We start from the raw sequence: 14,540 nt of genomic DNA on the forward strand, positions 1-14,540 counted from the left end.
TACAATGTAGATATTCAAATCTTATTTCGAATTTTCTCCTCCAGCAGCAGGATTGTTTTTATTCTTCTTCTTTTTCTTCTTCTTGTATGTACCGTATCAGGTATCCCTGAGGTTGACTACCAATTTGGAAATTTCATACTGTGTCTATCTACAGCGGTTCTAAAAATTCGTTCTTCTGATCGAAATCGTATCCATTCCTTGATATTGTCTAGTCCCGCCTTCCACATTCGCGGCGACCATCCACTCGAGCCTGAGGTATGATGTGCAGGAATTGATATTTCCCTCTCTCAATTAGCGAAGGCGGTAAAAGGTTTTCGGACATTTCACTGTTCTTAAATGTTCATGCCTTGCCGCCGGCGTCTTTGAAATGTGAGGCAATCCATTGACATTGGGGTGAAGCGCTGGTAATTTCACGATTGAAAACGTTTAAGGAAGTTGAATATTTTAAACAATACCTGTAAATTAAAAGTCTAAATATGACGGGTTTTGAATGTTTGACACATGCAGAGCTTTGTAATTATCACAGAGTCTACTACCACATTACAAATTCCCAGAATGCTGTAGATAAGTATAGTTTCAGTGCTGTTTAATGTTTACATTTCACTCCAGCTAATTAGCATGAAAAGCCTCGAAATAAATTTTTTCTCTGTTCAAACAGAGGTTCACTTAATATTTTTCGCATGCAATGAATGGGTACCTTTTCCAACTGCCTGTTGTACATTTTTCATTCCACAGTGCCAAGTAGTTGCCAGAATCCTTCCTTATATGTTGGAGGTTTCCCTTTCTCTAGTTGATGTCCAAACTTGGTCTTCATCGCTTGGAATTCCGTTTTCCAGTCTGACGAAGTGTTTGCGCAACACCAATGCATTTTTGTGGTTGAAGATCTTATAATTTTCTTGCTTAGACTCATTTAATTTTCTATACAAAATCCAAGTACTATATTTATCACTGCTGTACCAACCACATGGTAAAATAATCGCAAATACCATTTTCTATATTTCCTTTTGTAGGAACAATACTCAACTCTCTAAGAGAATGTCGTCGTTGCGCCTGCGAAAACCGCTGTATTATAATGTTGTGGGATAAATACTGACCCGCAGCACATACATCATCAAGAGGGAGAATACTTTGAAATTACTTGCACAATATTGCACCTTACATGATAGAACCTTATCGGTCACAGTTTTAGACCGAAATATTTCACATAGCGAATTTTTGCAGGCAAGTAAATTCTCTCTTACACATATGCAATGCCACGCATTTAACAAGCCATATTCAAGCAGTAACCTAGAGAAACAAGTCAAAACAAGCAAGTTTGTACATTTACATAACTGTTAACACCGGGATCACAGTCACTGGACCTCCAATTTCATGTGGAATTCAAAATTTAGGGTCAAAACTTTTCATTTAAAAAATCTCACGTGAATTGGTCAGGATTCAAACTGCGTCCGTCTTAGTGACAAGCAAGTGAGAGATGAAAGTCAACTTGTAAGTAAGTACTGCTAGTAAGGACAATATGAGGAAATATACCTTACAAATACCGGAACAAGTACAATTAGCAAAGACAGTAGCATTGCACAAACTAATTATGTACCAAAATACGGGGTATGGAAATTTATTTTTTAGCTAACAACGCCATTCAAAGAAACGTTAAGAAAATTAAACGAATATGAAATGATGTGTCATACAATCCACTAACCTATATTTTCCGATCAGAAATCTACTTTACTTTATTTAGCAATGTATAATTATTTTATCTTCTATTCATCATAGCAATGACTGAGTTCAAGGAACCGTACATATATAGATATTATTTGCATGGATTAGGATTAATATTAATATTCCTTATGAGCTGAGAGGTTTTAATTTGCTCGAAAGGTTTGTTTAAGAATCGATTTTGCAACACGGGCGGATGTTTGTAAATTACATAGTAATTCTGAATGGCCCCTTTGGCTACTGCCTGCACAACAGTCAACCGTATTATCATGCTCGATTTACCCTGATTGCTCTGTGGAGAGTGTATGTTATTGTAATGGCTGGCTCGCTTTTAGCCTTAGAAACGTATTTTACACTCACTGACAAAAAAAGGTTAAGCACCCAGAAATGACTGCTCAATGTGGACGTAATTTGGAACACAAGCATACCATCAATCTAGAACAGCCGCCGGAGTGCACCACGTTTTCTTGCAACTTATTGTACGTCGCACCCACACAGCGAGATCTTATGGCGACGATTGGGTGGGAGTAGCAAGGAAGTGACCGTGGCCTTGCTAGGGTGAAACCCTAACATTTGCCTGGTGTGAAAATAGGAAACCACGGAAATCCACCTTCAGGGTTGCTGACAGTGGAATTCAAACCCACTATTTCTCGAATGCAAGCAAACAGCTACGTTATTTAAACCGCGTAGCCAACTCTCTAGGTAGTGAATTAGTTGTGTCTCCAACAATACAGCGATAGTGTTAGCTGTAGGAAAAGAAGTTTGGACGCCAAAATATTGTCTAGAAGTGGCTACAGTACTACAGGTTTAGGGATCGCTGACTGTAGCATGATGTCAGTTGCTTACTGTTGTACTTTCAGGTTCGTATGCAAAATGAAAGGCATCACATGGAACGAGGTCTGTTCATTGGAAGTTTAATGCACTCAGGTGCATATAGCAATACAGTTAGTGACATCTATAGTACATTTCTATTTAAAATAAAACGTACTAACCTTTTTTTTTTACAAAGAAGAGAACGAGGTAAGTCAATTTCCGTAATAGGGTGTAAGAGCCTATGTTTTCAAGCACTAACAAGTAGACATCGGATTTTTAAGCTGTAATAAGTTGGAATGCAAACTAATTTGGTTAATAGGAAGTGTCTTGTAACCCGTTCTTCCATAATGTAGCAAGAGTAGTTCTATAAGTCGTACCTCTAATGTCTATGCAAATCTCATAGCAGAACTTTTCGGGCTAGAGCAGGGGTTTCCAAATGGCGGCCCGCGAAGCCATTTTTTGCGGCCCGCGAGAGCACTGTAAAAAATAATGTGAAGAAAAGTCACAAACATTTTTATTAGCTCCTTCAAAAACGTATTCATTTTTTTTACACCTTATAGACGCAAGTCAGAACTAATTATTCTTTAATACTAGTTCATCTTTTCAAGTATTCACGTGTTCTCAACAGATTATTTTTAATTTTAAAATATTTAAAATTCAAATTTCAAGTAATAATGTTGTTATTTTTGCGTCCCACTGACTACTTTAGATAGTTTTGGGAGACACCGAGGTGTCGAAATTTTGTCCCACAGGAGTTCTTTTACCTGCCAGTAAATCTATCAACACGAGGCTGTCGTATCTGAGCACCTTCAAATACCACCGGACTGCGCCAGGATCGAACCTGGCAAGTTGGGGTCAGAAGGCCAGCGCCTCAACCGTCTGAGCCACACAGCCCGGCCCCAAATTTCACTCTTTTATGCAATTTTAAAATAATGTTTTAAACAATTAAAATGATCAAACCCTCATTTCAATTGAACTATGCATATTATTTCACAGTGGTACTTCTGTATTATTTGCAGAATTTTACGAAAATTGGGCTATTCAAGTGCGGCCCGCGAACATGACTAAGGTTTCCAAAATGGCCCTCGAGCCCTTACAAATTGGAAACCCCTGGGCTAGAGTATACTTGCTACTTCGTTCAATAAGTTTGCATTCTAATGTCTCAGCATCCGGGCTGTAAATTATAACCACCGAGGGAGTTGGCCGTGCGGTTAGGGTCGCGCAGCTGTGAGCTTGTATCCGGGAGACAGTGGGTTCGAACCCCACTATCGGCAGCCCTGAAGATAGTTTCCTGTGGTTTCCTACTTTCACACCAGGAAAATGCTGGGGATGTACTTTAATTAAGGCCACAACCACTTCCTTCCCACTTCTAGCCGTTTCCTATCCCATCGTCACCATAAGATCTATCTATGTGGGTGCGACAAGAAGCAAATTGTAAATTATAACCTATGTGTTAACAGAAGGAGTAATAGCTACAGTATGTTACTCACGTGAGGCTCGCCTTCGCGATGTAACGTCTCCTCGTGGTCAAGAAGCACCTCCACAGCCTCGACGAACTCCTCGGAGATGGCGTGCAGCAGAGCGTCCTTAGTCTCCACCTTGTGTTCGATGAGGAGTTCCACCATCTCCAGGTTCTCGTTGTCTATAGCCATAAGTAGCGCGGACCGACCGAGAGGGTCTACACAGTTGATGTTGATGTACTCCGTCTCCTGCGCACGTTGCAGCATCCTGTCAACAGACAACCAGATCATTGCATAACCAAATATACTTATTTTATACTGTTAAGTTACTGGAAGTATTCGGTGCTGAAGCTGGAAAAGATTCTTAACAAGAACATTAGATATATTCCCATTATAAACAGATATGCCTTTACGTGGACTCCACCACAGTGCGGGGAAGTAGGAAGTAGAATAATAATAATAATAATAATAATAATAATAATAATAATAATAATAATAATAATAATAATAATAGGATAAACAGTTCTGCCTTTCAACATTCAGTCTGTAGTAACTCTTTCTACATGGAGACACAAGTGTAGCGATTTAGATACGTCTGATTCCCAACTCAAATGTATTGGTTGGAATTTCGACAAAGATTTATAGGATTGTCAACAAGATCAGCGCGTGGTAACGGTAAAGCACCTGGTCCTAAACTCCTGGCCAATTTTCATGACCGCCGGGCTGAGTGGCTCAGACGGTTAAGGCGCTGGCCTTCTAACCCCTACTTGGCAGGTTCGATCCTGGCTCAGTCCGGTGGTATTTGAAGGTGCTCAGATACGACAGAGAACTCCTGCGGGACTAAATTCGGGCACCTCGGCGTCCCTGAAGACATAAAAAGTAGTTAGTGGGACGTAAACCAAATAATATTATTATTATTAATTTCTATGACCCCCAAAAATACGTGGAAAAGCGAGAAAAATTGACCAGTGAAGATCCTATATTTCTTAAAAACAGACAAACTAAAGAAATGGAGGAAGGAAGAAAATAAACTTTGAAAATTGGGGGGGTCAGAACGTGGGTATTAAGTAGGAAAGAGAAAGGGCAGTGTATGTTATACATTTAACGTCCTTTCCTTAAGGTAAGGTAAGGGTTATTCTGCCTGAAGGCAGGTCCGAACCTTCGCAGAGGTATTCCTGAGCCGGAGTTTACGTGCGGTAGGTTGGCCAATTCCTTTCCGCTCCTCCATTCCCTTACCCCCCCCCCCCCAACAGCACGTGGAAAACCCATCCAACTCCTGACCACGCCCAATGTTGCTTAACTTCGGAGATCTCACGGGATCCGGTGTTTCAACACGGCTATAGCCGTTGGCTCTTTTCCTTAAGAAGAAAATTAATTCTTGGATGCAAGAGTAATATCTGAATTTCTTTATCGTGTAAGGAAGTTGTTGATATTAGATGGTAATACATCCCCAAAAGGCTGTGTTCCACTATTCCTGGCACCGTCCTTATGATTCAAATTGCCGAATTTTGGACGGTTACCGCAGACAAGATGTCAGAGATATCATTCAAGTGTCATGGTTGGTTGCAGATTGTTGGACACGGCCTGGAATCACCACTGAACACGAAGAGATAGTTCGACGTTCGCGAGTGGGAATTCGTTACACCACAGAACATCGAACAAAGCTTTAAGGATACCTGGAATATTATGTCAGTTAGATATAATGGACAACGTTGCACTGTGGGAAAACAGCACTTGAAGGGGAGATGGGTGTGACGTCTACAGAGATCATGATGGTGGTAATAAATGGGAGGAGAGGCATTTCTGAATCGTCGGTTTCACTTCGTCGTCGGTATGAAAACGCTTGCTGCCGAAGAACTCGCAGGAAGAGTTGGTAGTCACTAGGCGCAAAGTTAGGACTGTATGGAGGGTGGTCGAACTGCTGCCTGCTAAAGGACTGGATGAGTGTTAGCACTTGAACAATACTGAACGTGTGACTATCACGTGACGATTCAGAAATGTATTTTCCTTTCAGGCTGCAGATTTCTACGACGAGAGTCAACAAAAAATGTCCCCTACAACGACAAATAACCGATTTAAATAAGTATAAAATTATGTGGAAAAGTACCTGAATGAATGTTAATAGGCATACGAAAAGGTATTAACTAATGGTATGGTATGTAGTGGTCATTATTTTTAATAATAATAATAATAATAATAATAATAATAATAATAATAATAATAATAATAATAATAATAATAATAGCGTTGTTTGAGTCATCAGTCCATAGACTGGTTTGATGCAGCGCTCCATGCTGCCCTATCCTGTACTAAATTTTCATTTCTACGTTAACTATTGCATCCTACATCTGCTCTAATCTGCTTGTCATATTCATAACTTGGTCTGCCCCTACCGTTATTACCGCCTACACTTCCTTCAAAAAACCAACCGAACAAGTCCTAGGTGTCTTAAGATGTGTCCTATCATTCTATCTCTTCCTCTCGTCAAATTTAGCCAAATCGATCACCTCTCACCAATTCGATTCAGTATCTATTCATTCGTGATTCGATGTATCCATTTCACCTTCAGCATTCTTCTGTAACAGCACATTTCAAAAGCTTGTATTCTCTTTCTTTCTGAGCTGGCCATGTTTCACGTCCATACAATGCCACGCTCCAGACGAAAGTCTTCAGAAACATATTTCTAATTCCTATATTAATGTTTGAAGTGAGCAAATTTCTTTTCCTAAGAATGCTCTTCCACATAATAATAATAATAATAATAATAATAATAATAATAATAATAATAATAATAATAATAAAACCGGGGGTACACCTTCTCCATCCTGTTAACTGTGGGCCTTCTATAACCCCATCTGTGTTATGGAACTTGAACTATTGTTATACAAGATATTTGGATTTCCTATTGCTAGATGTCTCTATCATCGGTTTTGCTGCTCCCCCTAGCGGGTCGGACTCTAACTAATTTATTGAGAAATTTGTATTGCGACTGGTGGCAAATCTTAAGTTTTGTAGATTTTTTTCCATGTATCAAAGTTATCAACACTGCTACTGCTTCCTTCTTCCTTAGTTATTAACCAATTAGGAGTTTTTGGATTATTTCTCTAGCCAATTACAATTGGGGGCGTATACTGGCATCCAGTCTATCTGTAAAGAGTTCGGGAAACTTCCCCTCGAAATGCTATAAAAGCTGGGCGCTTAAAGGCCGTACTGTCATCTTCATCGCTCCAGATGATCGCGTGCGGCGTGTATTAAGGTGGCAGTGGCCGTAGATCGGCGTTAGGAAGGCCTAGCAAGCAAGGTAATCGCAGAATTTTATGTGATAGCTCCGGCAGATAGCTCGAGGGAAAGATTACAAGCCTATTTCCTTTTATGTAAAAGTTCTATTCAATATACTGAACCCGACAGGGGCATGATCCAAGGACCTTAGGTTGATATCGATCTCCGTAATTACGCACGCAATGCTATTAAAGGGAAAGAACGCTGAAAATGATTAATATTCATATCATTAATAGAGGTCATACCGAAACTAATTAATATTCATACCACTGAGATAGATAAATTGTGTATTTTAAAATTATTCTGCGAGATTTCTTTGTCTGCGACTTATTGCGCAGTATTATCCTTTGTGTAGCGGGGGCCCCGCAGATGAAGCCAAGCCAACTTAGACCCGGGAGGGGTTACGAATGGGGATTCCCTGTGACATCACCCGAGAGAAGACATCCCTCCTCAAGACTCACAGAATGAGGGGAAACTAACTTTTTCGAAACGGAATATAGGAGCCATCTTGGAATCGGACTGGCCAACTTAATTACCTACGATATAGAAAATTAATAAAACTCAAATTAAGGGGTCGTCTCCCGATTTAAAAGGGATAAATGTCATTGGGACATTTATTTAGAGTGTTTAATGTCCTCTTCCGTGATAACTTTCAGAAGAAGAAAGAATACTGTGTGGTTTCTGCGTGGAAAAGTACTGGGCCATCTGTTTAGTCTCACGACAGCTCCTCGAGATCGGGAGTTCACCCCGTGTGGTAGGGGAAGCAGAACATATTTTAATTAATTTAAAGAGATTCACCGAAGGATAATTGAGTGGTTATGTCTCAATCGCACCAACTAGATATTGGTCACCGATCACCCGTACTATCCTACCTCGAGTACGCCGGGAATAGGCGCTACGCAAATTAGTGGAAGGGGTATCGCTCCCTAGTAAAAACTACTGCCGGAAGGGACAAGAGTCAGTCGGGGTTTGCGGCTTAGCGACGGCGAAGCTATGCTCGGTTGAGCCCTCGTTAGGTCTTTGTTCAAGTGAAATTAATTCCTCTTTTAACTGAAATAATACAATTTGCATAAACAGAGTTTAGTTTTGATCTCTGTGACGCCAGTGTTAACTTTTTGGAAAACCGTGACGTGAAAAGTCATATTATTATGATTACTATAATATAATAATCTTACGTAGTCGCATATAAGATCGTGACCGGACGTTCACATTGAACGTTGTTAACCGGAGTGTGGATTAAACAGTGACGTTGTGTGATTAAGTGCTAGCGGCTCCACTATCATCAAACAATGGCTCATCAACTTCAAGATGGACTGGTAATGGAAGTCATCACCGTGGTGCCCATGGAGGAGGAGTAAGCTCAGGATGGACTTCCCGAGTTGACGAAGGCATCATCATGTGATAGAGATGAGTACAAAGTTCTAATATCTGGCATGCATAGAAGGGATGGGAATATTTATTGTAAACTGACGCTATTAGAGATTAAAGATGTGGTCCTGTTGAAATAGAGCGCCGGAATGGGCGCGTAGTAATTAAGTCTTAGCTTAGGAAACCGACTACAGGTCTGAGTAATCGAGTGTAAATAATTAAGGGAATATAATACTTTAGCTTTGCATGGGATAGAGATTCATTCATTTATTTCTTTCTTGGGAGGTTCTGTTTGTTTATTTGCGTCAGAAGACCAGTAATAAGTAGTTTATGGGAGTGCAATGAGAGTAGTTATTAGAGTATTCATTAATTTGATAAGTGTATGGTATGTAAAATGGTAAGTACTACTGTACGCAAGGCACGTCACTACGAGACTCAGCGGCCAGAGTGACAACCCCAATAATTCCACCATTTGAAATACTTAGATAGGGAGTGATAAGATGAATTGATTATGTGATAAAATTTATCAGGAAATGATCCTAAAGCGTGTGTCAAACATCCATTCGCGTGGATAGTAATCAATTAATTAATGTATTGCCGTGTGCCGACCATCGATTAATTAGCAGTCAGTAATCAAATGTTAATTGCTGCGCGAGTGCTTAAGTGTGTTGTAGTTGCTGAATAGATTCCGCACGATGACCTTGCATAAGTAAGGTAGTGGGTAAGCTATGTAGGACGGCAATAATAATAATAACAATAACAATAATAATAATAATAATAATAATAATAATAATAATGATAATAATAACAATAATAACAATAATAATAATAATAATAATAATAACAATCGGGCAAAGATTACCATTATGATACGGGAGTCGCATTGTAAGAATGATTTGATCCTGCTGGGTAGATATGTGTTTAATTCAAAGTGATTTGCGCGAGTCTGTTGAGACCGCAAACTATTGGTGATGTTCTTCCGAGTGATATGTTACGGTTCCCTTTGGAAAGGGAATGTTATGTGGGTGTTGACCCTCAGGGCGGTCGACTGCCGTCTGGCCTTGGCCCAGTGTGTTTCTTTTTTTTGTTGAATGTCCCGTAAGCGGAGGAAGGAAGGACTTGGCTGTTAAAGAGAAGTTGGTTTCTTTCAACGGCAGAAATAATGTGATTTACCTAACACAGTAGAGCAGCGTAATAATTAGCAAGCGACCCGGCCGATAATGGTAATGTTTGCCAATGAATCGTTGTTTATTGTACGAGTATAATTAGATAGGGATTACAGGACCCTGCCTTCATCGCAAGAGGTTGTCAGTTCGATGCTCAACGTAGGCATTGGAGGCCTACAGTGTCAGAAGGAAGATCAAGTGCCTTTTACGTATTTTTCTTGCATATCATGTACCATGTATGTGTTTTTATGTCATGTGTGGTTGTACATAAGGTCAGTGGTGGTTTTGTCCATCAGCTCGACGATGCCTAGAATAGCGAGGGTCGGTTCGATCCCAGGTGTTGTATCATATGTGTGTATTTTCATTTTTTTTCGTCATTTCATTGGGAAATCTAGGTCTTTATTAGAATAGGGATTGCTCAGACGTGTTGTCGGACGCATGTTAGTTTTATGTGTTAGCGATAATATAGCCTCAGTGTTATGATAAAATTTCCATTCGCTATATGTCACGATACATCGCTTCGCGGTAACGTACTCGTTTCTATCACGTATAACGGACAGAGGTCCACAAACAACCCACAACCAGCATTTGTAAATTTTAATGTAATTCATTAGTGTTAGTTAATGCATCATTTCCCATTATCATTAAGGTTCAATAAACCGGTTTGTGAGTTAAATATTTTAGATTCGAATGTGTTCTCATTTTTAGTTATATGCCCCGCTTCTCCTCCCTTGTACGCCTCTAAGCTTACTTTAGTTCAGCGCCTATTTATTTCTTACTTCTTGACCTGTCAGCGACCCTGTAGATCTCATGCCGGTGCCAGTTAGGTAGGGGGGCGGGTGCAAATACAAAATGGCGCGTCCAACTTTGGGCTAGATATAAGGGCGTAAGTGAACTGTGGGGCTCGATATGTCCGTAAATAAGGGCTACCCAGATTTAGGAAATTTAGTGCCATAGTAGACATGGTAGCCGAGCAACGTGCGGCCCGAAATTTCGTAAAGGGGTACCATAGCGCCATATAAAATGTCGGCCCAACGTCCGACGTGTTTTACTGTTAAATAGGGGCGCATATTTACTTTACCTGCCATATAAAATGACGCTCCAGGTGGGACATATTTTACGGTTTAATAGGCGCATAATTATCCCACTTATTGCATACCATTAATGCGAAGATAGGGGCGTGTTGTGTTGATTAATAGGCAAGGCATACTTGTGCGGCTTCCAGGAGTGTGCACGATTATTTTGGTAACCCATGTCTGCTTCTGACATTTCCACGCGAGGCCCAGTTCATTATAGTTGAATAAGTGACACCTTGATGTCCATCTGAAATCGTTTTATGAATGAGAACACAGTCATGGTCCAATGAGATGGGCAGAGCCATGACATTCGCGTCAGCAGGGGCGTATCCAAAATTCAAGGGGATTAGTTCGAATCCCGGGAAACAATAAAATGAATTTCCCATAAGTGAGGTTCGAAGTGAATAGTGGCTCTTTCTTAGTGCATATCTATTCACGGATATTAGCCAGTGGTGCGTGTTTCTTCACCAAACAACCTGTTATTAGGAAATATATTTTACGTTAGTATAACCGTGGATGAGAAGAGGTAACCTCACGCCTACTTTTCTTTTTCGAGTGGCAGTACGTTGATTTCATGGGTTCAGTTTGAGATTCTGATGACTTTGTGTGTTTGAAGGACCTCAATGCTGAAGGCATGGGTTGATTTACTGCACTATACCACATGTGTTGGTATTTAGAATCGAGCCCAATTTTAGAATCACAGGTCAACCGGCAACTTTATTAACTGAATTTGAGGGCTAATATTATAATCATTTTCGGAAATTTCCCGTTGATTTTCATATAAATTTCATGAACCTTAATGATGTTAGGCAGTTAGGCAGCTTCAATGATAGCCGCTTTTGAGGCTTAATTTGCAATGATGATTAAAGTAAAAATTATTTGAAGCTGGAAGAACGTAAAGTTTGGATAGAGGAATCCTTTCTTTTAAAATAAATAATAATTATATATTATTGTGGATTGTTGATGCCGACGTTAGCGAGGGGGGTCCTGTCATCTCAAAGGATAGCAACATGGATAGTGAAGCCATGCGGGCTTTGATGGCGGAGATTAGGGAGAACAGGAAGGCGATGGAAGATATGATGGAGGAGAACAGTGCGCAGATTAGGGATAGCGTGAAGTACGATATTAAGACACTTGAAAATAGAATGGAAGAGAGCAGGAGTGCGCTTGAAAATAAGATGGAGGAGAACAGTGCGCAGATTAGGGACAGCGTGAAGGACGATATTAAGACGCTTGAAAATGAATGCAAGCAGGGGCGTGCAGAGGTCAGAGAACAACTAGAGAACTTTGACGGTAAATTAACACATTTTGAGGTTAAATTGGAAGAAAACCGAACCGAGACTAGTAAGATGATCGAGGAGAAATGCAGTAGTTTAATGAACATAATTCAGGAGGTTCAGCAACAATGCGAAAAGGGGGCTAAGGAACTAAGCGATAAAATAGACGCGGTTTCTCAGCTCAATGCCGTTGTTGAAATAAATGTCGAGGGAATAGTTGAGCGGCTTGATCAGGTTGAGACCAGTATCGAGAGAGACATAACTCGCGTGAATGACGAAATCGTGGATGTCAAAGGGAAAATCGATCAGCTGAATGGTGAAATGGAACAGGTCAGGTCCAAAGCGAATGACCGCGACACGAAGATCGAAGAGATAAGGGAGCAGGTCGAGGACAATCAGACAAATATCAGGATCGTTGAAGAAAGGACGGAGAGAGCATTGGCGGTAATCGAGGCCCTGGACGAGAAGATTACGTCGGTATCGCAAGCAGCGCAGTCCGATACGAAACTAACTTTTGCCAGGATACGGAAGGAAGTGTCAGGACTAATAGTAGGAGAGACTGCTAAACAGATCCACGAATGGAGCGAAGAGAAAGGCTCGAAAATGATGGTGAAATTGGAGATCCACGAAGAACAAATTAACGCACTTCGCGAAGAAATAGAGGGAATGAAGAAATTAGACATTCAGGATGAACCACATTTCAAAATGGAAACAGCTGGAATGAAGAAAATGGAATTAGGTAGCGGATCGCACCAGTTAGGATACAGTCTGTTCAAAGAACAACTACCTGGCAATAAAGAATATAAGTTACCGGCGATGGACGAGAGGACGTCGACCTTGCTTGGCCAAAATTCGTTACCTATATATATCCTCTTACGTTCGGCGGACGATAAGCCAAAAAAATTCAAACCAGGCACTAGGACTACGCCAAAAAGTTTCCTCCGCGAGGTAGATGATTATATGGCGGATCATCGGGTACCAGCGGATAGGAAATTACGAGTAGTGGACAAATTCTTGGAAGACCAGGCCCTTGAATGGTTTAAAGCTTTCCGCTACTGTTTCGATAGCTACGAAGGCTTTAAGAAGCTATTTTTGGAAAAATACTGGGGTTTGGACACGCAGCAAGGGCTGAGGTTAGAGCTTTACTCGAGGAGGTACGCTTCGGGAGGACCCACGAGGTTCTGTGACTATTTCACGTCTCAGCTGGTGAAGATGCGTGAACTGGACAGCCCGCCGATAGAAAATGAATTAATAACCGCCATTACGAGGCAATTCCCAGCTGACGTCCAGCGCATGTTGATTGCGGCAAATATTCGTACGGCAGTGGAAGCCGAGCACGTGTTAAGACAGTTGGATCAGACATCTCACGTCGGGCACGGTCGAGCTAGAAACGTAGAAGCCATCAACACGTTAAATGTTCGAGAGCTAGATCAGTCGGTAAACCGGAGTACTCAGGGGATAAGTACTCAGACTGACGCTCAGATAGGCAGCCCGAACAGGAATAGTAGGGATTGGCGATCTCCGAAGTGGGAAAACCACCAATGGAAGTATCGAAATGACCAGGGTAGGAGTCAATGGTATCAGTCAGGAAGGTACAACCACGGACGGATCGGCGCACGAGGGCGACGACTTTACGAGAGAACACCCAATTCATACTGGGATGACCGTGGTCGACAGAACAACAGGCCGCGAAAATATTATCGGGGTGACCTAAACGACAGAAGAAATGAGTCACGCCGTTACGTCAGAGATCTGCGAGATACCCAGGCCGGAAACGATAAGTGGAAAGATTCGATGCAGCAGTTTGCTAAGTCGGATGAATGTCGAGGGGCAGAGAGCCTCGAACTTCAGGCACATAAGGCTGCAAACTGTGCCAGTAATCTTGATCCCCGCGCACCACCATATTCAAGTGGAGGCGGAGGTCAGCTAAAAAAATTAGGAAAACCGAGTGAGGAGATAGTCGGATTTTCGAGGACTACCGACGCAAAGGGGGAACCGTGGACGTCCGTGACCATCGCATCTTGGATAGTCCAGCCCGATGATCTCGTTGAAGATCCCATTCAGGCATGTCCAAAACCAATTAGAGCGTTACCCGTCATTTATGTCCGTGTCAACCAGTTGCTGGTTCGTTGCCTTGTAGACACAGGCGCGAGCGTCAGCGTGGTATCTAAAGTATTAGTTAAAGAACTGGAATCGAAGCAACGTATTCCAATCATTCCGATTTCCAATATTAAGGTTCGAGGAATAATTCCGGACCGCACAACTACATGCAATAGTCAGGCCTATCTAGATTTGGAAATTGGGAACAACCTCATATCACATCCATTTATAATTCTGACTAGAATGGAATATAATATCATCATTGGAGCTGATTTTCTTCGGGAA

At 41.3% G+C, this 14,540-nt stretch overlaps 1 protein-coding gene across 1 annotated transcript in view; it reads right to left on the minus strand.

The window, feature by feature from the left end:
- Trpgamma (Transient receptor potential cation channel gamma) overlaps positions 1-14,540 on the minus strand; it is a 1,057,337-nt gene that overhangs the window by 289,059 nt on the left and 753,738 nt on the right. Inside the window, exon 4 of the mRNA XM_067147636.2 lies at positions 4,020-4,257. Within this exon, the coding sequence (XP_067003737.1) occupies positions 4,020-4,257 (238 nt within the window). The remainder of the gene's footprint in view (positions 1-4,019; positions 4,258-14,540) is intronic.

The sequence above is a fragment of the Anabrus simplex genome, chromosome 5 (assembly GCF_040414725.1).
Source record: "Anabrus simplex isolate iqAnaSimp1 chromosome 5, ASM4041472v1, whole genome shotgun sequence".
NCBI lineage: Eukaryota > Metazoa > Arthropoda > Insecta > Orthoptera > Tettigoniidae > Anabrus > Anabrus simplex.